This window comes from Psammomys obesus, unplaced genomic scaffold (assembly GCF_907164565.1).
Source record: "Psammomys obesus unplaced genomic scaffold, mPsaObe1.curated_primary_1811, whole genome shotgun sequence".
Classification (NCBI taxonomy): domain Eukaryota; kingdom Metazoa; phylum Chordata; class Mammalia; order Rodentia; family Muridae; genus Psammomys; species Psammomys obesus.
Window position 1 is genome coordinate 433,817 of NW_026596028.1, and position 22,140 is coordinate 455,956.

The window sequence follows — 22,140 nt, forward strand, 5'->3', positions numbered from 1 at the left end:
GGTGCGGCTCTGTAGTGGAGCCCCTGCCCAGAGTCCCCCAGTGAGGGTGCGGCTCTGTAGTGGAGCCCACCTAGCATGTTAAGTGTCCTGGGTTCCACACCCAGCACTGCAAGAGAAAAAAGGCATCTGCAATGTTCCTAAGGTTAAGGGTATGTCCGGTCTGTGACTCAGCAGTGCAATTCCTGGGAACTGAAGGCAGCTTTTGCCAAGGGACTTGTAGAGACTAGAACATCAGCACTAAATCCTTGACCATTGTGAAAACCGATGATAACCACCCAGGGAGGATGAGGAAGTAAACCGTGGGGCCCACATTAGGGGCTGGCATGCTGCAGTGAGAGAGATCTGACCTAGCCCTCGATTCTGAGAGGTTTTTATGGTGCCCATTGGCTCCACCCAGCCGTGGGTGTGCGCCTGGGATTGCTGCACTGGGAGGTGAAGGCAGGAGGCGTAGGTCAGGCGTACAAGGTCCTCCTCAGCAATGTAACAAGTCCAAAGTCAGCCTGTGCTTGACACCCTGGGAGAAGTGAGGGGTGGACCTTAGCCAGGCATGTAAGCACACGCCCAGGAGGCTGTGACAAGGCAACCTCCGAGCGTTCCAGGCCCACTGGGGCAGAGGGCACAGCACTGTAAAACTCGAATCTTGGGAGCCATAAGGGAAGCTCTTGAACTGCCAGCCACACTTCTGCTTCTCCATTTGTGCCAACGCCTTTCACGCCACAAGAGGGCAGCTGTGTCCCAGAACACAGGCCAGGTGGCCTGTGAAGATTAGATTTACTGTCCAGTCTTCCGCAGAGGAAGTGGCCATCCCTGACTATAGAACCACGAGAAAGAATTACACCTCGGAAGGCAGAGGCAGGGGACCTCTGTGAGTGGGGCCAGCCTCATCTAAATGCTGAGTCCCGGGCTAACCAGGGCAGTATAGAGAGACCCTGTCTCAAAGCAATGACAAAAATCACAGCTGCCAACATCAGCGAGAAGGAATGAGAACAGACTCAGGCACACAAGCTCGGTATGTTTCTTGTCTTTGATTTCTCTGAAAGCAAGGATTCACTCTGTAGCCCAGGCTGGCCACAAGATCCAGAGATCCCTGCATCTTGAGAGCTAGGATTAAAGCACTGCCTCACCAAGCTGAACATCAAGGGGAACCATCTCCACCTGTGTAAGTCAGGATGGTCCCCCAGAAGAGGGATCAGAGCAGAAAGTCCTCTGCTCTGATGAGGGCATTCCCATGTAGAGATAAGGAAGAAGGAACCCACGCGCAAACCAGTAAGAGAGTGTGTGCACACTTCTCACAACTTTGTTATTTTAGAGCCTCTGGTCTCGCTCCTAAAGTTTTATCACATCTCATTAGCACACCACAGTCCAGCTGTGAAGGTCAGAGTATGCATGTACAGCTCAGGTGGCCTCGAGTTCATTATTAACCAAGGATGACGCAGAGATCCTGGTTCTCCTCCTCTGCCTTCCAAGTGCAGGGCTACAGGCTTGAGCCACCCCTCCCAGCTGGAATCCAACTTATTTGTTGATTTATTTATCCAAGGGTTTCTCTGTGTGGCCCTTGCTGCCCTGGAATTTACTCTGTAGACCAGCTGGCCTCGAACTCAGAGATCTGATGCCCCTCACTCTCCAGTGCCAGGATTAAAAGTGTGCACCACCTTCTAAAGGGGCAGAAAACATAAGAGTCAGGAAAAACAGACCCATAAGGTGTGTAAAGAATTTACAGGAAGCTACATGCACACTGACAAACACTGATACCAGCAGCTGTCGACACAACTGTTGAACACCTGGAACCTTCACAGTGCCAGCAACACCGCAACCTCATCCACAAAAAAGTCTGTGCAAGATCATTCACAGCAGCTCTATCCAAAACAGCCCCACGGCGGAGGCCACTCCAATGCCTCTCCATGGCTGAACCTTGACGACTGAGGAGAAAGAAGCCAGCCTGAAAGGCCCCAAGTACGCACACACTTCTGTGAGATGCACAGACGGGAAGACCCAGACAGACAGCAAGGACGATACAGGAGAATAAAGTGACTCAAAGTCCGAGCATAGCGGCCTGTAGACCTGCAATCCAGGCTGGAGCATCAGAAGTTCAGGGGCCACGTGGCACAGGCCGTGAGTTCAAGGTCAACTTGGAAATATTACTAAACCTCTCAAAATAAAAAGGGCTGGGGTGTGGCTCAATGGTAGAGCCCCTGCCTGGAATGCCCCAGTGAGGGGCTGGGGTGTGGCTCAGTGGAGAGCCCCTGCCTAGAATCCCCCAGTGAGGGGCTGGGGTGTGGCTCAGTGGTAGAGCCCCTGCCTAGAGTCCCCCAGTGAGGGGCTGGGGTGTGGCTCAGTGGTAGAGCCCCTGCCTAGAGTCCCCAGTGAGGGACTCAGTGGTAGAGCCCCTGCCTAGAGTCCCCCAGTAAGGGGATGGGTGTGGCTCAGTGGTAGAGCCCCTGCCTAGAGTCCCCCAGTGAGGGGCTGGGGTGTGGCTCAGTGGTGGAGCCCCTGCCTAGAATCCCCCAGTGAGGGGCTGGGGTGTGCTCAGTGGCGGAGCCCCTGCCTAGAATCCCCCAGTGAGGGGCTGGGGTGTGCTCAGTGGCGGAGCCCCTGCCTAGAGTCCCCCAGTGAGGGGCTGGGGTATGCTCAGTGGCGGAGCCCCTGCCTAGAGTGTCCCAGTGAGGGGCTGGGGTGTGGCTCAGTGGTAGAGCCCCTGCCTAGGATCCCCCAGTGAGGGGCTGGGGTGTGGCTCAGGGGTGGAGCCCCTGCCTAGAATCCCCCAGTGAGGGGCTGGGGTGTGGCTCAGTGGAGAGCCCCTGCCTAGACTCCCCCAGTGAGGGGCTGGGGTGTGGCTCAGTGGTAGAGCCCCTGCCTGGAATCTCCCAGTGAGGGGCTGGGGTGTGGCTCAGTGGTCACCTGCCTAGAACACAGTGAAGGGCTGGGGTGTGGCTCAGCAGTAGAGCCCCTGCCTAGAATCCCCCAGTGAGGGGCTGGGGTGTGGCTCAGTGGTAGAACCTCTGCCTAGAGTCCCCCAGTGAGGGGGTGTGGCTCAGTGGTAGAGCCCCTGTGTGGGACAGGCATAGAGTTCTTTCCGGCATGAATCAGGCCCCAGGTTTTATTCCCAGTAGTGGCATAGTGGCAGAAGTGTTGCAAACTACCAGCTGAAGGGATGATGCAGGAGAATGATGAATCAAGGCCAGTTTGGGCTACAGAGCCACATAAACAAAGAATGAAGAATGAAAGAGGTTTGCCTAAGGCTGGGAGGGAAGGAGGGAGGTGGAAATAGCCTGAAATGGCTTGTAAGGATGGGCACATCATTCTACAAATATCCTACAGCTCGGTGACTCACAGGCTGCCAGTACGTGGATTAGATCAATAAAATGGAGTAAAGGAAAGACAAACACGAAGCTGAGCACAGCTGAGCCCTTTACAGCGGTGCACTAAAGGTGTCAGCCTCTGTGGGCAGAGAAGGGCCTTTCAGTGCTGTTTTCCTGTGCTCTGAGAGAGGGCCTCCCATGGACCAGCAGGCATGAACCCTGTGTCAGCCCGAAGGCTGAGATTAAGTGCGTGCAACCATGCTAGCATTTGAATTTTTTAATTTTTTGGACTCACACGTGATAAGTGACTGAGGGTGACCTTGAACTCCTGGGATGGGTGTGTGCCTTACAGCCATTTTAAGGCTCCTCCTTGTTGTGTTTAATTTTTTTTTTTTATTCTCCCTGTATTCCTGGCTGTTCTGGAACTCTCTGTGTAGACTGGGCTGGCCTTGAACTCACAGAGCTCCACCACCTCAGTATCTGCCTCCTGAGTGCTGGGGTCAAGAGCGAGTGCCACTCCCACTAGCTTATTTTGAAGACGCTGAAGTCGTATGTATGTGTGTCCTAGCAGAGGTCAAACAGTCAGCCGGGGGCCACCCGCCCTAGGTGCCTGTCACCTGTCCCTGGAGAACAGCCAGCCACTTTTCAGGCTGTGGTCTCGACCCCCGGGGTTGAAGGGGCCTTCCACAGGGGTCGCTACGGCCATCGGAACACAGACGTTTGCGCTGTGGTCGTAACAGCAGCAGCAGCGCGCTCGGAGCCCTGCCAAAGGGCCACGGCCCTAAGGCTGCGCACACGAGGCCTTGCACCCTCCTCTCTGAACCCGGCAACACTCGTCCCCCTCACCAGCAGCGCTGACACAAGCGTCCTGCCTTTCATGGCTTCCCAGCACAGGCCTGACACCACAGCCTGTGGCGGCAGCTAAGCCCTCTTAGCACAGCACCCCGAATCAGGACCGGCAAGCCAGAGGCCACCCCCCGCCCCCGTTTCCGTCCCCAGCAGCAAACTACATCTTTGGCAATTCTGATCACCTGCTTCCTCCCTCCGGGCACAGCCCTCACCCCCGCCCCACCCTGCCCATAGCCCAGGGTGGCAAGGCAGAGAGGGCAAAGGAGGAACCTTCAGCCCTGGGTGAGGCCTCGAGGCTAACACTTCAGGAGGAACCCACAGAGGCGTGTGGCCCTGAGTTCACACCACTGTGCGTGAGTGCCGCCTCAAGTGGTAGCTGCAGAGACCTCACCGTCACAGGATGCCCCTTCCTTACCAAAGGCTGGGTGCCTCCCTCAGCCCTAGGCCCAGAAGCACCAAACAAGGTTTATGGAAATGCCAGGCAAACGCCTGCCCAAGGCCTCGGGAAACTTCATGGCTGTTGGCTTCAGGGCCACCCCTGCCTGCGGCCTCCTGCCCCAGCGCCCATCCTGGGGTTCTGGTACTCTCCACAGAGAACAGAGGCAGGAGTCTGGGCCTGCACCCGCTGACCCTCCCTCCTCGGCCCAGCATCGGCTTCCCCAGGCCCACACCCTCCCCTCTGAGACCAGCTCCCGACTCACAAATCGCCCGAAGCGGATGGTGTCACCCTCCTCGACGTGCACATCAGCCTGGGCCCCGCTCAGGCGGGAGATGACGGACCGGCAGCCGGGGAGGAGGGACTTGAGGACCCCTGACCCGGTGATGTGGTCAGCGTGGCAGTGCGTGTTCACTAGGAAGAAGCATGCACAGAGAACTGAGTGCTCTCAGCCTGCTGCATCCGGACCTCAGAGCCAAGGAGGCAGGCCCAGCCCTCCCTCAGGCCCCGGGTCCAGGCCAGCCTCCTCCCTCAGACCCGGGGTCAGGCCAGCCCTCCCTCAGGCCCCGGATCCAGGCCAGCCTCCTCCCTCAGACCCGGGGTCAGGCCAGCCCTCCCTCAGGCCCCGGATCCAGGCCAGCCTCCTCCCTCAGGCCCGGGGTCCAGGCCAGCCTCCTCCCTCAGGCCCGGGGTCAGGACAGCCTCCTCCCTCACACTCAGGGGTCCAGGCCAGCCTCCTCCCTCTCAGACCCAGGGGTGCAGACTCTAATCCTCATTCAGACCGCGGAGCCTAGCCCCCAGGCCTCCTGTCTCCCCCAGCCTCGGGCCGTGTCCTGGCGCACTGTCCGGGCCCGGCCCTCTCACGCCGAGCGTGTCCCCCACTGACCCGCGTAGAGCAGCTTCAGCCCCAGCTCCTTCACCAGCTGGGCGTCCCGCGGCGCCGTCTCCAGCACGGGGTCGATGAGGACGGCCTCCCGCGCCTCCCAGTCGCCCAGCAGGTAGGTGTAGGTGCAGCTCCGGGCTTCGAACATCTGCGAGGTGCGGCAGCGCAGAGGGCTCGGGACCCAAGAGCCCAGCCCGCCTCGCCCGGGGTCGCCCAGCTCCCTCCGCAAGGAATCCCGTCCAGGAGCCCTCCCGCCGCACCTGCCGCAGGAGGACCGGCGCTCCGGGTGCGCTTCGCTGGCTCAGCCGCCGCCCGGCCAGCCTGAGGGCCGCGCTGGACATCGCGCCGCTCTCTGCGCCCAGCAGCCGCGCGGCCGCAGCCCGATGCTCCCGGGCTGACCCGGGAGGGCGGGGCGGGGCGGGGCGAGGCCGGGCGGGGCGGGGCTGACCCGAGAGGGCGGGGCGAGGCCTGGCGGGGCGGGGCTGACCCGGGAGGGCGGGGCGAGGCCTGGCGGGGCGGGGCTGACCCGGGAGGGCGGGGCGAGGCCGGGCGGGGCGGGGCGGGGCGGGGCCTGCCTTAAAGGAGCCGCGACGGCCCGGCCTCTGTGGCAACCCGCAGAGACGCATAAAGCCGCTACACGCCCAGACACCGGCTTCTTCCAGGAAAACTCGTGGAAATGGAAACTCAAGGTCACCAGCGTTTTGATTACAACTGTCTTCTGTTCAGTTGTTTGATTTTTTTTTTTTTTTTTTTATGCAGGTTCTCACCGCAAAGCCCTGGCTGTCCTGGCGATGGCAGCCCAGGCCGGCCTGCATCTCAGACATCCCCCCGCCCGGCCTCCGGCGTGCTGGGATCGGAGGCGTGTGTGACCCTCGCCCGGCTGACTCGGGGTCTGATCACTCAGCCCGGGCTGGACACGGCGCCTGGGGCTGGAACCACCGGAGGCTGTGCTGAGAATGACCTGGAACTGTGCGCGGGGACCTGGCAGGGCAGGAGGGTGCAGTCACTGGCTTGCTCGCGGGGCTCCCCAGCCTGCCTTCTTACTGACCCAGCGCGCCCTGGGCCTCCCCAGCAATCATTAACCGAGAAGGTGCCTACCGCCCACCTTCTGGACTTTCCTCCTCCAGCTCCCTTCCTCTTCGCTGACCATAGACTGTGTGAGGCTGGCACAGAACCGGCCTGCACACCTACCCACCTGTCTCAAAGGCAGAGCAACTCGGAGCTCTTGGACCCCATTTTCCTAGGGCACAGGCTGTCAAACAGTCGCTCCTGGAACCCATCCATAGCGGGAACACTCCTAGGTAGCAGAAGAACCCTGGTTTCCTTCCCCACCGAAGCTCCGTCCCGGCGGCCCGTCCTGGTGCTCTCCACAGAGAAGGAACCATGGTGCCTAGCCGCGGCGCTGGGTTTCTGAGACAGTCCCAGGGCGCCTCACAAGACCTGCTCCTAGAAGGCATGGCCCCCCGAAGCCTGGCCGAGGAGGGGAAGGTCTTTACTGCAGAACAGCACAGCCGCAGGCCAGAGAGAGGAAGCTGCAGATGGAACATGGGGGAGTCAGCAGGAGAGAAGGACAAGGAGCGCGGGCCAAGGAGGGCGAGAGCGGGAGGTGGCCAAATGAGCAGCTGGGGGAGGGAGGATCTGAGCTGGGGGGTTAGGGTGCTGAGCACTGGGAGTCTGGAGGCCAGACGTGTCCACGCCCGGGGCACCACAGTCAAGACAACCCTTTGTTTCTTTTGAACTGACACTGTTAACCCCTTTATGCAACCCACTTTGCTTTGATCCTCAACTGTTTCAGAAAATGAGAGTTACATAAAGGCTACACTTTCCAAGACCTGTGTCTGCTTGTCTGTCTGGGCGGGCCAGAGATTCCCTGTGGCCTTTTCTCCCAGGCTTCAGTCAATAAAAGGCAAGGGTGGACCTTCGAGGTGGGCGGCGGGAGCTCAGTCCTGAGACCCCAACAGTGGGAGGAGAAAACCATTTCGCCACCGTCTTCAGACGACCACATTTTTGGCGTGGCACAGATGTGCTCACCGGCACATGCACGCACACCAATGTGGCCATCACTGTCGATCGGCAGCCGTGGGGCCGTTCGGAGACACCACAGCTTAGAAACTTGACTGGGACGTGAAGATGGAAGCCAGAAGGCTACAGAGGGACCGGTGAAAGAACACAGGGAGGCCACGGGAGCCTAGCGACCTCTGGAGCCTGGCGTTTTGTTACCTTTTGTTACTGTTGTTTGTCCGTTGCTTTCTGACACAGGGTTTCTCTGTGTGGCCCTGGCTGTCCTGGACTCTCTCTGTGGACCAGGCTGGCCTTGAACTCAGAGCCCCGCCTGCTTCTGCCTCCCAAGTGCTGGGGTTTTAGACATGGGCACCATGCCCAGCTTTGTCCCATTATGAGGCCAGCCTGGGTGGCAGAGTGCTATAAAATGTAGCAAACTTGATAGAGAAGATCCTGAGAGAGAGGAGGCAGAGAGGAAAGAAACAAGGCATGAGGAAGGGGAGAAGAGATGGCTCAAGAGAAAGACGAGAATGTTGCTCATCCTCCATGGACTCAGGAAGGCTTTCCTGGCCTGCACCTGAAGCTAGGACCCGAAGGAGAGCAGCCAGGCACACTGCACAAACAGTGGACAGTAGGGGTACTAGAAGAGGCCAGGAAACAAGGAACCTTAGGCATAGCTAAAGAGCCAACCATTCCTGTGGGGCCCTTCCCTCCTGTTTTAGCGACTTTTGAGCCCTGTCCCCACAGGGAATCCCTGGCCTTCCACACTGTACATAAATGTTCTGCTAAACTCTATCTGATCCACGGCCAGCCCATCACTGGGGGATTCTAGGCAGGGGCTCTACCACTGAGCCACACCCTACCCCTCACTGGGGGAGTCTAGGCAGGGGCTCTACACTGAGCCACACCCCAGCCCCTCACTGGGGGACTCTAGGCAGGGGCTCCACTACTGAGCCACACCCCAGCCCCTCACTGGGGGAGTCCAGGCAGGGGCTCTACCCCTGAGCCACACCCCAGCCCCTCACTGGGGGAGTCTAGGCAGGGGCTCTACCACTGAGCCACACCCCAGCCCCTCACTGGGGGAGTCCAGGCAGGGGCTCTACCACTGAGCCACACCCTACCCCTCACTGGGGGACTCTAGGCAGGGGCTCTACCCCTGAGCCACACCCCAGCCCCTCACTGGGGGACTCTAGGCAGGGGCTCTACCACTGAGCCACACTCCAGCTGGGGGAGTCTAGGCAGGGGCTCAACCACTGGAAACAGAGTGGGTAAGCGGTCCATCTCAACAAGTGAACTTTCTAGAAGACAGGTACACATTGTACTGAGGTGCTTTTGCGCTGACTTGACAAGGGATTACTGGAATAAACAGGCAACTAGAGTCTACTGGATCCCATGTGTAGTGTGTTGGTCTATTAATCTTTTCAGTCCTCACCCCCACTCAGGACCTGCCCACTCTTCCGCTGGGCTTTGGCCTCCTTCCCTTAGCTCAGCTGCTGCTCTCAGGACAGTCTGGCCTCATTCGGCTTGATTTAATGCACAATGAAAACAAATCTTGGGCCTTGGAGCTGCCTCAGGAGGCGCGGCTTGCTGCCAAGTCTGATAGCTGAGTTCAGCGGCCAGGATCCACTAATGGGAAGAAGGGTCAAACCCAAAGTGGCCTCTGACCCCACACGTGGACTCCACAGAGGAACATCAAACACACACATACGCGCAACAAATGTAATTTGTTTTCGTTTTTCCCGACAGGGTTTCTCCGTGTAGCCTTGGGTGTCCCGGAACTTACTCTGTAGACCAGGCTGGCCTTGAACTGAGAGATCCACCTCCCTCTGCCTCCCGAGTGCTGGGATTGAAGGCGTGCGCCACTGTGCCCAGAATGTAATTTAAATATATATATATACACGTAGGGGCTGGAGAGCATTAGCTGGAGCCCCTCTTGGCAGTGCACACCTTTGATTTAAGCACTGGGGAAGGAGAGGCAGGTGGCTCTCTGAGTTCGAGGCCAGCCTGGTGTACAGAGGACAGCCAGGTCTACATAGTGAGACCCTGTCTCTAAAATAAATAAATAAAAATAAAAGCAACACTGATTTGTAAAAACTTTTCATTGGTTGGTTAACACCCAGGAAGCTCCATTCTGTGCGTGGGGACACTGAGCCCAGAAATGTGAAATGACCTACTCATGGTCGTGAAAGAACCAGACTAACTTTGTAGCCTGTGTGTCTTTTAATATTTGCAAGTTTTAGGCCCATGTTAATTAAAGCCTCTTAGTGCTTCTCCAGAGAGCCGAGGAATGTAAAAGTTCTTGACATCAGCCATCTGTGAGGGCAGAGATAAGGAAGAGAACAAGCAGAGATCTCTACTAAATGGAGAAAAAAAATCACGGGCTGGCGCCGGTGAGATGGGCTTTGTTTGGAAACTGGGCCAAATGGCCCCAATCCTTCTCCTGACCTTTGATCCAAAGCCTGTAACCCCCACTCCTCAGAACAGACATGGGATGAGTTAATCACCCTCCCACATTTAACTGTGGATGGCAGGAAATTCCAAACTGACTTGACGACAGGGCTGACCAGACCTAAGGGTGACCAGAACTGACCAATTATTTTAAAAGTTAAACACCTCATCCAATCCTAAATCGCCAAGAAGGCAACCCCAGGAGATTCCTGCCTTGTGTCTTTTAAAAACCTAAGGTCTTTGTCTCCCGGGGCCACTCCTAGCTGACCAGCAGGGGTACCCCATTGCGCAATGGTCAAGAGGAACCTCTCGCATTTTTGCAACGATGGATGATTAATTTCCTGAGTTCTCTTCATACCTTCTTAAATTTAGGCTCTTGCTGGGCCTAACCGTCGCACAACTAGAAAGCGGCAGAATCTAGCGCCAGCCAGAAACTGCAGCTCTCAGGGCTGCCAGGTCTTCAGGCAGGAGACCCCGGGCCTGGGGACTCTCACAGGCGTGTCGGCGTGGTGCCAGCATAGGGCAGCACTGCCAGGGAGGCCAGCCACTGTCAGCCTTGGCCTGACACTCTGCCTCCCAGGGAGGGGAGGGAGGGTGCGGCCTGAGGCTGCTCCACCTGGTGGGGAGGGGTGAAGGTGGGTGGGGAGCAAGCGGCTGGTGTCCCGGTTCCGGGCGGGCTCCGGGGGGGGGGGCGAGGTGTGGCCCGTGTTTGGGGTTCAGTGCCAGGCCCGGGAGACCGGCAGTTAGAGCCCCACAGGGTGGAAATGAGACCTGAGCGTTCACACTGACCCACCCGAGTCCAGTGTAAACCAATGTATGACGGGACAGGGCGGTGTGGGGCCGTCTCAGCCCTGGGAGGTGAAGGCGTGAGAGGAGGGGCACCAGTTCAAGGCCATCCTCGGCTCAGTTAGGAGTTCAGGACGAGCCTGGGCCACTTAGGAAGGGAAGGAAGGATGAACGCAGGAGCGTGTTCGGCCACACTGGGGTGCTGTGGCCGAAGCCCCACTCCTGCTCCCGCCCATGGGGGAGGGCATGGTGGGCTGAGCCAGGCCCGGAGGGCTCCGGAGCCCCGACTTCCCGACATGTGCCGGGCTGAATGCTGCCCACCCTCACCAAACCCCGTTCGCAGCCCCCCAGCCCGGGAAGGGCAGGCAAGGATAGCGGGTGTGGCGGGGGGGCTGTGTCCTTAGCCCAGGCTGGCCTGGGACTTGCCCTCCGGGGCAGCCAGCAGTGCGGGGCCCTCATTTCTGCAGCCAGGGCTGTCTGTCCCGGACCTGATTTACAAGGTCAGGTTCGCCGCTCATGGACTGGCAGCTGGCACCGGTCTGGCAGGGGTGCACACCTTGGTCCTGCAGTTGTGGTGACACTGGCCGGGCGCGTTCCCCTGCGCACACACATTTGTATGGCAGAGGTCAAAGCCTGCTGGCAGTTTTGGTTGGTGGGGCACACGGGGCTTAGCTCACGCCTCGGCCAGAGGACACTTCGAGCACACGCCCTTCTGCTGCCGTGATCCAACCTGCACACTCAGGCCTGGACACTGGCGTCGGCAGTGGTCAGCACAGCGCCCTGATGTGGCCGCACTGGGCACAGCCTGCCACATGCCCACCACCAGGGGCCGGTGAACAGAGCAGAAGGTGTGGGGAAGAGGCCAGCACTGACACAGGAGACAAGGAGACACTGGAGGGGAGAGGAGCAGCCCTGGCTGTCCTGGCCTCGACGCCTCAGCCCCGAGTGCTTGGTGTCTTCCAGGCCAACGTGGGCGGAGAGCCTCAAAGACACCAAAGGCGTTGGGCTGGTCCCACCATTTACTACAGATCATTCATTCATTCTAGAGCTTTTCTAACCCGGCTAGCTCCCACATAATTGGGTCAGAGATCTGTTGAGTTATTTAAACAGCTTTAACACAGTAACGGGGCCGGCACGACTTATACTCATTTTCTAAGCTAGTCTGGCTCCTTCCCATGTTACCTGTCACTATTCGTCCTGTCTGGGCTGGATCTGCTGTCAAGCAACATTCTTTCTCTCCATGCCCCTGCTCCCCCTCCCCTGATCCCCACTGAGCCCACAAGCCCAGGGTCTGAAGCTCCGCCTACCTCTTCTGCCCAGAGGGCCCAGCTTCTCCTGTTTCTAACCCATCAGAGATAACTGGGAAGTGACTTTACATACTGTTCAGTGTAAGCAGTCATCAGGACTGCAACCTTGGGGCCCAGAGTCTAGATCTGAACACAGCGTACCAGACCAAGCCCCAACCTTGCACAGATCAGGAAAATGGGCGAGGGGATTTACCCCCGAGCAGAGGGACAGGGATGAGTGGGTGGAGGTGATCTGTGGACCTGTGGACCTGTGAGGCCTGGTGCCCTGCTTCCTGGCTGCTCCTCCAGGTCGGGGCGGACCCCATCCTGCCCATTGCTGTTATAGGTGGCCCCCCTGCCCTGCCTGCTGCCAAGCTTGTACGCCCCACCAAGTTGGGGGCTTGTGGCTTTCTTCACTGGGCATCCCGAGTCCCACAGATGGGGAGCAGGCACAGAATAACAGCTACCACGACAGTCACGTCACAGTCCTGGGAGTGTGAGCACACCCATGGGCTGCGGGAGAACAAGGCAGGAGGAACGGAGGGTCCTGGATCAGTGGTCATTAGACAGAGCAGCGGAGGGCTTGGACTCAGCTCAGCATGCGCTAAAGGCTTGGGTTCGATTCCTAGTCCTGTCACAAAAAAAGGATTAGCCCAGGTGGGGCTCATGTCAGCAGGGGCCTGTTGGTCTCAGGTCACGCAGGCTGTCCTCAAATCTGCCATGTAGCCAGAGATGCTGCCACAGCCCTCAGTGCTCCAGGGAAGCCCACGGAGCCGCCTGCTCCGACCCGCCGGGCGCCGCGAGGATGGGCATGTCCACCCACGTGGTGGGCCTCACACACAGGCAAGGGCTCGGCGACTAACGTGGGAAGAGGTAGCGGGCACTACTGCCCTGCACAGGGGACAGCGGGCACCCTAGATGCCGGAGGCGAGATGGGGCCGTGGAGCCGCAGGGAGGCCAGTCACAGCCCTTCCAGCCCAGGCACCCGCGCCAGGGCCGAGGATATGTGTGAGCTAAGCTGGGTGGTGCCCAGCCGCAGTGGCAGGACAGTGAGGTGCAGCTGGAACAGTGGGTCACTGACCCACTGACCGTGCACATAGCAACCGTCCAGGAAGTTATCCAAGAGCCAACCTGGCCACCCTGACCTCTGCCCTCCCTGGAAGGCCCTCTGGCCCCACCCCAGGATGAAGTTCAAGCCCTCAGCCTAGAGGTTACAGCTCCCCCAAGGCAGTGTTTGGACGGTTGTGGTTGTGACCCCAGCACTGAGGACCTAAAGTCGGCCTCCCTCCTGCCTGTGATCCCCGGCCTCCGCCTTTGCACACCGGGGTCCTCGTCCAGTACAGTTCATGGCCTCCTGAGTCTGCTCCGTGGGCCGTGCTCACTTTCCAGCTGGCCACCCTGAGCCCTCCCTGTGAGCAGCTTCCGGCCGCCCCATCACTGTGCTCCTAGTCGGCCTGCCCCTCCGCTTCCATCCCTGGCAGCGCGGCTCCTTCCTGGCTCCAGGATTTGGGCAACTGTTGAGCAGCCTTCCTCCTGCCCGCCCTGCCTCCCGAGTTATGTGTAAACGGTGCTGGGGAAGCCACGGTGATGCCAGGAAGGACCGGGAGGCTGGCACTGCGGTGGGCACCCGCGCCCCCGGCCCTCACCCATCTGCCAAGATGGCTCGGATCACGGCGGGGACAGCACTGAGCAGTTCCCCCGGCGCAGACACGGGCGGCTCAGAGGCCAGCAGGGCGCGGCACAGTCGGGGTCTCCCGAGAGAAGACTGCGTCAAACGAAGTCTCCTTTATTGAACTCCTCTGGCTGTGCCCTCAGGCCTGGGGCACCACCCCGTAGAGCTGGTGCGGCAGCAACTTCTGCTTCTCCGTGCAGCTGTAGATCCAGCGGGGCCGCACGAAGGCCAGCGAAGGGTTGCTCACGAGCGCCTGGGTTGCACGGGGAGGACGTCAGCGGCCGCCGGGGCAGGGTGGCTGGGGGCCCCCACCGCCCCCCACACTCACCTCCTCAAACCTGGGGTCCCACTCCTGCGCCGTGATGACAAACTGGACCCGATCGCTCATGTAGTCCTCCAGCTCCCTGAGGGCAGAGAGGGTGTGAGTGTGCCCGTCCTCCCCGCGCCTGGACTCTGCTCCAGCCCTGCTGTCCCTCAGCTCCTGCTCAGACCCCTCAAAGCATCTCTCAAGAGCAGCAGCTCTCCATGTGCGCTGTCCTCTCTGGACAGTCCTCCCTCCCTCTCTTCTGTGTCTGCCTGGCTGACCTCTGCCCCAAGGCTGCTCCTCCACACAGCCTGACACTGCATTGCTTCAGAGGGCGAGGAAGGGCAGCCTCCAGGACCACAAGTGCGGACTGGGCCCCACTGGCCTCTGCGGCCTGCGCCCTCCCTCCAGCCCAGGCCCTCCCGCCAGGCTGCCAGGCCTGCTGTGGCCCAGGCCCTCCTGCCAGCCTGCTGTGGCCCAGGCCCTCCCACCAGGCTGCCAGGCCTGCTGTGGCCTGTGCCCTCCCGCCAGCCGCCCACTGACCCGTTGAACGCTGTCACGTATCGGATGAGCCGCCTCCTCTCGTCCCCAGGAAAGTCACCGTACAGGAAGAAATGTTTGCCCTGGAAGAAGTCTGCGGGATGGGCAAGGCCGTGAGGACAGGGAGGTGGAGGCTCGCAGAGGGCAGCCCATGAGGAGGCTCGAGGGCACCTGAGAGCGGGCAGGGAGCACCTGTCCACGCCGCGGCTGGCAGGCCCAGAAACCTCACCAGAGGCTCCTTCCCATCTTCATGGCGCCTCACTCTCCCTCCGCTACCTGCAGCTCCAGGAGTGGCTCCCGGCCTCAGCCTGCTTCCCCCCTGCCCTCCCAGCCCTCCTTTCTCTGTCTGAAAAGGGGTTATTAGTCCAGGGGCCTTGAAGCTGGGACAGCAGGCAGGAGCCTCCACACTTGCTCTCCTACTCCCAGGAGGGGCACAGCCTGCACAGGCTCAGAGCAGGCGTGGAGGCTCACATGGAATCTGAAAGCTTGGGAGGCTGAGGCAGGAGAGCCGCAAGTGTGAGGAGTCTGGAACTCCGAGACCCTGCCTCAAAAAGACACCCTAAAGAAGCAAGCCGTGGAGGGCTGCGCACACAGCTGGCTTTACACTGCAAACGGTGAGAGCTAAACAGCATGCCCGCACTCAGGAGTCCAGGGGCAGCAGGCGTCAACAGAGCTGAGTGTGGGGCGTGGGGCGAGGAGGGCGCACTGGCCGGAAGGGGAGTGGAGAGCAGGAAGCTGTGAGCAGGGGCGAGGAGGGAGGCCCCAAAGGGAAGGACGGCAAGCAGGGCTCTGGGGGCATGGCAGGAGCAGATGGGGCAGGCCAGCAGAGCTTTGGGGGCATGCCAGGCAGCAGGGGGAACAGGCCCAGCAGGGCTCTAGGGGCATGAGCCCCAGGCAGCAAGTGGGGCAGGCCACAACCCCAGGCCACACCTCGGCAGAAGGCCCTAACCTGGGAGCTCTGGGATCGGCAGGTCTGCCTCGCTATCTGTGTTCTCGTCAGTGGAGCCTGCGTACGGGTCCTCGCCATTCTGGTCTGGTGCTGGAGGCGGCCTCTGCTCCCTCTGCTTGGCCACCCTGCACAGTCCAGTCCGGAGTTGTGAGGCGAGCAAGCCACACCCACCAAGGCCAGGCCGCACCGACTCTCCAAGCCTACCTCCTCAGCTCATCCTCAGTGTCCCCCGAGTCATCCGCCCCAGCGTCCTGTCCTTCTGCCAGAAGCAGCTCAGTCAACTGGCCTGTTTCCTGGGAAGTCTGGTAACCCCCTCCCAGAATGGCCCACCGGGCCTGTGAACTCCACCTCAGTTGCCCTCTCTGTCCAGTTTCCTGGATACACAGTGCCTCCTCCACTCCATTTATCTGGACACAGCCTTCCCCTCAGACCCAGAAATCCCAACTCAAGTCCTGACCCCAGGACCCAGGGGGCCAGGCCCAGCCTCCTCCCTTAGACCCAGGGGTCCAGGCCCAGCCTCCTCCCTCAGACCCAGGGGTCCAGGCCCGGCCTCCTCCCTCAGACCAGGGGTCCAGGCCCGGCCTCCTCCCTCAGACCCAGGGGTCCAGGCCCAGCCTCAGACCCTGGGACCCAGGACAGCCTCCTCCCTCAGACCCTGGGACCCAGGACAGCCTCCTCCCTCAGACCCTGGGACCCAGACCTCCCACTCACTCAGACTAACCTGACAGCTCTCCCCCAGTGTCACTGCTGTCCTGGGGTCCTGGTGAGGGTGCTTTGGTCTCTTCTGGGGTGCATGGCCTCTGAGGTGAGCTTGGTCCTGCTGCGTGGGTTTTGGCTTTGGCCTGGGGTCACCAAAAGGGGACCGAGTGAGGTGAGGGTGGAGGGAGGCTCTGGCCACGCGGGGGGGGGGGGGGGGGGGGGGGGGGGGGGGGGCGGGCAGAAGCGAATGACCCTGCTTAACTCCCAGAGCTCTCCTGAATAGGCAGGGGCGTCAGACCTTTCTAGTAAGCGTAGGAGCTCCTTCTTCAGCGCTGTCACTGTGAGCGTCCCCCTCGTCCTCACTGCTGGACCCAGGTCCTGCCATGAGGTACCTAGGGAGGAGCCGGGCCTCAGGCACAAAGTGAGACCTCTGTGGAGGTGCGCTGCGGCAGGAATCCTCCCCACCACCCGCTGTCACCTCCCACTGCCCGCTGCCCATCACCCAATGCCCACCACCTACCACCCACCGCCCGCCGCCCCCTTCCCGAGCTCCTCAGAGCTGGTTCCAACACTCTGAGCCCTCCCTGAAGAGCAAGGCCGTCGCACAGGGCAGTGGGGGGCTCCTCATTTCCGTCAAAGCGTCGCCCAGCATGGCCCGGAGCTCCCCACCTCCACCTCTGCACATTCCCGCAGCGCCCTTTCCCTTCTGCACAAAGCGGACGTCACAGGACCTGACCAGGCAGGTTGTGCCCGTGAGCAGGCCCTGCCTCTGTCTGCCCCAGCTGATGCTGGTTGGAGACCACCCGAGCATGCCTCACGGCCCCCGCCCTGGCTGCTCCGGGCCGAGAGGCTGGCGTGCGTGTGCCAGGCAGGCGTGAGGCCTCACCTCCGGCAGGGCAGGCGGCGGCGCATGCGGTGGCAGTCCAGTACCCACTCTTTCCGCACGATACGGCCTCCGAGACCCAGCACCTGGCTGTACTTGGGGGTGTTGGCAAAGGCACAGCTGGGGGACGCAAAATGGGTGTCAGAAGTGGTCTGATGGGCACACGGGGCGGGGTGGGGGAGAGACAGCCCGGGGTGCGGAGCTGGGGGAGGCAGAGGCCCAGGGCCAGGCGGGCGGCCTACATGAGGTGTGTGCTATCCGCGCTCCAGTCCGGCCGGTACTTGGCCCCCATCTCCAGGGCCTTGTCTCGGAGCTCGGAGCGGAAGGGGTTCTGGAAGCCACTCAGCACCAGCACCACGCCCTGCAGGACCTTGCCCAACTCCTGGGGGCCCCGAGCCGCCCTGGGCTCCGAGCCTCCGAGAGGCTTCCTGGGGACGGCCTTCTGTGCTGGGGTGGAGGCGGGGGCCGAGGCGGGGGCTCGGCCAGGAGCCATCACTGCGAAGCCAAGGACAGAAGCTCAGCTGTGGCCCCACAGTAGAGGCCCTGCACGCCCTCCCCAGCGGCAGAGCGGCCCCCGCATCAAGGAGGGCAGTGGCTTACACTTGGGCTTCCTGGCGGCGGGCGGCCCTGCCGAGGCTTTGCCGGGAGACGGCCTGTCTTCCAAACTCCTCTTCCGTTTGGGTGACTCCTGGGGCTGAGGGGCGAGGGTCAGCCTCGGCTCTCCTGGCTCCCCCAGCCCCGTGTCTGAGGGTCTCCTTACCTGGGGAGCGCTGCCCACACCCCTGGAGGCTGGAGAGGCTGAGGCCGCACTAGAGGCCTGCAGCGTGGCTGCTGCATAGCTGGGGCCTGCAGGGTCGCTGGCGGAGGCTGCGGATGAGGGGGCAGGCCACAGGCACCTCAGCTCCTGCCTGCGGCTACCATGTCCCCACACCCACAAGTGACCTGGAGGGGGTCTAACGACCCAGGGGGGTCCAGACCGTCCTCCTGACTCAGCAGTCTAGGCCTCCCCCCCCCCAGTTTCCTCCTCCTTCCCAACAGCCTCCTTCCCAGACCAAGCGCCCTAGCCACAGCCCTCAGCACTCAGGCTAGCTTTTGTTGAGACCAGCCAGGTGACACAGCTGATGTCCGGTCCCCCTGCCTCGGGCTCCCGAGCTGAGATGTCGGGCGAGCTGGGCCCCACTCTAAGCCCGCGCTCTGCTGCCCCAGCCCCGGCACTGGGCCTCCTGTGCCCACCTAGAGACAGCTTGCTGGAACGACTGAAGAAGAGCGCGCCCGGCTTCAGGGAGGTGGCGCTGTCATCCTCGTCCTTCACACGGAACTGGCCGAGCTTGGTCACTGTCCCCTTCTGAGGTCGCAGAGGTCAGTGCTGTGGGAAGGGTGCTGGCAGGTGGGGGAAGGGGCAGGGAGAAGGCTGGGGGTGGCAGGGGCAGCTCACCTGGGATGGGGCCTCCACCTCATCTTTGTCTGGAGGGCTGTGAAACCTCACAAAACTCAGGCCGTAGGGCGAGTCCTGGAACAGAGGCGGGTGGAGCTGGGTCCATGCGCCTTCACTCGGGGAGCCCTTTCTGGCTCAGCCGAGGCTGGTGCTGTGCGGATGACTGAGCCAAAACTGTGGCCTGCACCCTGCACGCCCTCCATGCCCCACTGTAGATGGCAATCAGCAGGGGCGGGCACCCACTTCCGTGGGCCCAGTCTCTCTGCCGGAGCCACTCCTGGAGGGCAGCCACTGCTCTGTTGTGGAGGAGCCTCAGTTTACCCAGCTGCCCCCCAGACTCCACAGACCAGGCTACCCGCCAGGCACAGGAGACTCTCGCCCCAGGGCGGCGTCCCCGCCCAGCCCCTGGCTCAGTGGCCCCCTGGCCCCAATGTCTCGGCTTCCATGTGACGTACCTTGCTGTACGGCTGGCTGCACACAATTTTAACACGGTCCCAGCGCTTCTCCGCCGCTGCGCGGACTAACTTGTCAGGGCCAAAAATACGAACACGGTTGGGATTGGAGCCACTTCGGCTCTCGGAGGGGGACATGAACGAGGAGGTGACCAGAAGGACCTAGGTAGAAGGCCAGGGCTAGATGACCTTCCAAGGCTGGGGAGGTCAGCAGTCCTGCCCTCGGTTATTTGTGGTGGGTGGGGGGCCGTGTGCCAGCGAGGCCAGCGGGGGAGGGAGGCCAGCCGGACCTCCTCCACTGCTCTCCGCGTACCCCTGACCTGTAACAGCGCAATGTCCGTCACGCCTACTTTGTTCTGGAACAATTCTTACATGTATGTGACGTACTTTGATCGTACTCACCCCCACCTTCGTTGACCCGCTCCCATTCCCTCTGGACCCCTTTTTCTCCCCAACAAATCCTCCTGGTTCCCTGTCTTTGCTATGCCTGCTCAGTTCAGCAGGTCTGTGTCCACGATGTGGGGCTACCCACCAGACACACTTCCCAGGAGTGGGCCACGGGGCCGTAAGTCCAGACAAATGTCTGCGTGGTCTAAGGAACTGTCCCAGCGGGAGCTGCAGCCACAGGTGCAGTATTCAAACGCCCTCTGAAAGGCCCGGCTGGGACAGCTCCAAGCCGGAGAATTCCAGGATGCCAACAACGAGAGATCCAAACCCGAAAGGAGCCTCACAGTCAGCTGTGAGGCTGTGCTGCCGGGCTCATACCCAGGAAGGGTGGCGGCGGCCTGGCGCACATCTGCCAGCAGGGGGCGCCAGAGGGCTGGCCTTGTCCGCCTGCAGATCCTGGGCACAGCGCCAGCTGCTCTGCAGCGGATGAGCCCAGGGTGCAGCACCCCACGCTGACCCCCTCCTGGGACAGCAGCAGCAGAACGAGCTGGGCTCACCCGCTCTCCCGCAGTGGCCTCTCCACACCGTGGCAGGTACGTCCACTCCTCACCCCGGCGCGGAGAGCTGCCCCGCCTTCCATTCGTCAGACCCCACGTCCATTCTTACATACACCGGGCACGGTCTCTGGTAGGTCATGCAGGGCCGCCACAAAAGGTGGCCCAGGACTTGACTTCAGAAGCCCCTTGGGGTGGTACTGGGAGAAAGCAGGAGGCGTGCTCCCCTAAGGAAGGCCCAAGACCCTTAGCACCTGGCAAAAAGCGGGGGCAGCAGAGGGAGGTCAGGGGAGTGTGTCCCCGGGAGGCTGCACACCACAGGGTGTCACAGGAGCAGGGCAGCAGACACAGGAGCCTGAGGCCCCTCCCAGGGAGCCCGAGAGTTGTTCTCTGACCTCCACACATCACCAACAACAAACAGGTAAACGTCATTTATAACCGGGACTCTCTAGTTGTCTAAAACCCAAAGCCACTATTCCGGTGTCTCCATGAACGTGAGACCGGGCCGCGCCCCCTGGGGCAGCTCTTGCACACGGCCGCACAGAGCGCGAGGGCCCTGGGCAGCGGGCCCCCTGGCGAGGGCCCTGGGCAGCGGGGCCCCCTGGCGAGGCCCTGACTCACACACTTCCATGCAGGTGTGCTGGGTCACAACTGCAGTCTCAGCACTGGCTGCCCAGCGGGGACCTGCCCCGGCAGCAGTACCACGGGGAGGAAATAAACGGTAAGCACACACCTGTGAGGACACAGCTGCCATGACACGGGCCCAGAACCCAGAGTGCAAACTCTGACTGGGGAAGTTCGCACTCAGTCAAACCGTCAAACGAGCGCCCGGTGTGCTGAGGAGCCCAGGAGAGTAAGCGGCAGATGAAGGGACAACTGACCATCAGAACTGACCAACGAGAGCAGTGCCCCGGCTCGGAGCTCACGACTGCCCCAAGCGAGCCCCGCCCCTTCGACAGCTGGACCACGTCTAACCCTGGCCAGTCAGATAGAACACAAGGGCTGCTGGGCGGGCGTGCTGGGAAAGGCTTCTCCTTCCCTCTTAGAGGTGAGAGCCAGGCGGGCGTGGTGGGGGTGCAGGCTTGTAGGTCTAGTGTTCAGGAGGCGAGATCACAAGTTCAGGAACAGCCTGAGCTACATAGAGAGCTGCGCTCCAAAAGAGGGAGCTGGAGGGAGGATGTAGCTCCGTTGTTCGGTCCCTTGCACAAAAGCTGGACACTGTGCCAGACACTCGTAATCCCAGTGCTCAGGAGGTGGAGGCAGGAGGATCATGCATGGCCAGGCTGAGCTGAAGTCAGCGAAGGTGGGCTGGGAGCCAGGCGTGAGCCCTGCATGTCAGGAGGGTCCCCGTTCCTAAGACCAGGCTTAGGACACAACACGGTAAGCTGTGGACAAGCCTGGACAATCACAGTCTGAGGATGCAGGGTCGGGGAGCTGAATCAAGCCACTTCCCAGACTTGTGTTTCCTGCTGCTTCAGAAGCTCCTGATGGCAGCAGAGCCACACCAACCATTTCTGACCACCAGCCAACCCGTGTCACTCAGGCGCCCCCCAGACACCCAAGCTGTCAGGCCAGTGCCGGCTCTGTCGAGGCCAGCCTTTCCTCTCGAGCAGAGGAAGCTTTCGCTTCCTGAGGCTGTGAGCACAGTTCACGTGTTTATTCCGTGCATCTCCTTTATAACTGACTGTAAAATGTAGAAAACGAAAACAAAAGCTTTTCACTGAGGAAAAAAGCAGAAGGTAACAACACACCTCTGGGTCGCAGCTCTGACTGTGAAAAACAAACAACAAAGGCACACAGAATAGAAGTCACTCAGTTCTGCTTGTTACAACAAGCCAGATTCTCATGGGGAGTGGGTGCGTGCATGTGTGTGTGCGCGTGCGTGCAGGGAAATGCAACCGACAGCTTGGGGGTTCTAGCAACACTAAGTGGCAAGGCCCCAAACGCCTTGTCTTATTTACCGTAAAGAGAATACCACTCCAGTTGCTACACTGCCTTTAAAGTTCACCTTTGCTCTCTCCTCTGGGTTACCTCCAACTCTGTACAACTCTACACAACTCTAACTCTATACAACTCTAACTCTATAAAACTCTCTCTTTTATACACTATTTCTTATACTAGAGATGAAGACTGGACCTTCACACACACCTAGACAAGGCTAGAGGTGCTCTGCCACCAAGCCACACCCCAGCCCCTCACTGGGGGATTCTAGGCAGGGGCTCTGCCACCAAGCCACACCCCAGCCCCTCACTGGAAGATTCTAGGCAGGGGCTCTAC

General features: G+C 60.8%; 2 protein-coding genes across 5 annotated transcripts in view; both read right to left on the reverse strand.

The window, feature by feature from the left end:
* Positions 1-5,859, reverse strand: part of Ethe1 (ETHE1 persulfide dioxygenase) — a 10,368-nt gene extending 4,509 nt beyond the window's left edge. The window contains exons 1-3 of the mRNA XM_055620680.1: positions 5,728-5,859; positions 5,471-5,615; positions 4,850-4,998 (exon numbers count right to left, since the gene is read on the reverse strand). Of these exons, the coding sequence (XP_055476655.1) occupies positions 4,850-4,998; positions 5,471-5,615; positions 5,728-5,808 (375 nt within the window). The 5' untranslated portion in view covers positions 5,809-5,859. The remainder of the gene's footprint in view (positions 1-4,849; positions 4,999-5,470; positions 5,616-5,727) is intronic.
* Positions 5,860-13,758: 7,899 nt separating this feature from the next.
* Xrcc1 (X-ray repair cross complementing 1) overlaps positions 13,759-22,140 on the reverse strand; it is a 16,623-nt gene continuing 8,241 nt past the window's right edge. Inside the window, exons 4-17 of one of the 4 annotated variants that reach the window (XM_055620675.1) lie at positions 18,926-19,084; positions 18,471-18,545; positions 18,269-18,380; positions 17,796-17,902; positions 17,636-17,729; positions 17,278-17,530; positions 17,039-17,155; positions 16,451-16,544; positions 16,175-16,295; positions 15,658-15,709; positions 15,454-15,578; positions 14,508-14,598; positions 13,989-14,064; positions 13,759-13,913 (exon numbers count right to left, since the gene is read on the reverse strand). In XM_055620675.1, coding sequence (XP_055476650.1) covers positions 13,800-13,913; positions 13,989-14,064; positions 14,508-14,598; positions 15,454-15,578; positions 15,658-15,709; positions 16,175-16,295; positions 16,451-16,544; positions 17,039-17,155; positions 17,278-17,530; positions 17,636-17,729; positions 17,796-17,902; positions 18,269-18,380; positions 18,471-18,545; positions 18,926-19,084 — 1,590 coding nt within the window. In that variant the 3' untranslated portion in view covers positions 13,759-13,799. Of the gene's footprint in view, positions 13,914-13,988; positions 14,065-14,507; positions 14,599-15,453; positions 15,579-15,657; positions 15,713-16,174; positions 16,296-16,450; positions 16,545-17,038; positions 17,156-17,277; positions 17,531-17,635; positions 17,730-17,795; positions 17,903-18,268; positions 18,381-18,470; positions 18,546-18,925; positions 19,085-22,140 lie in introns of those variants that run through there. The other 3 variants (XM_055620676.1, XM_055620673.1, XM_055620677.1) reach the window with 3 other exon arrangements.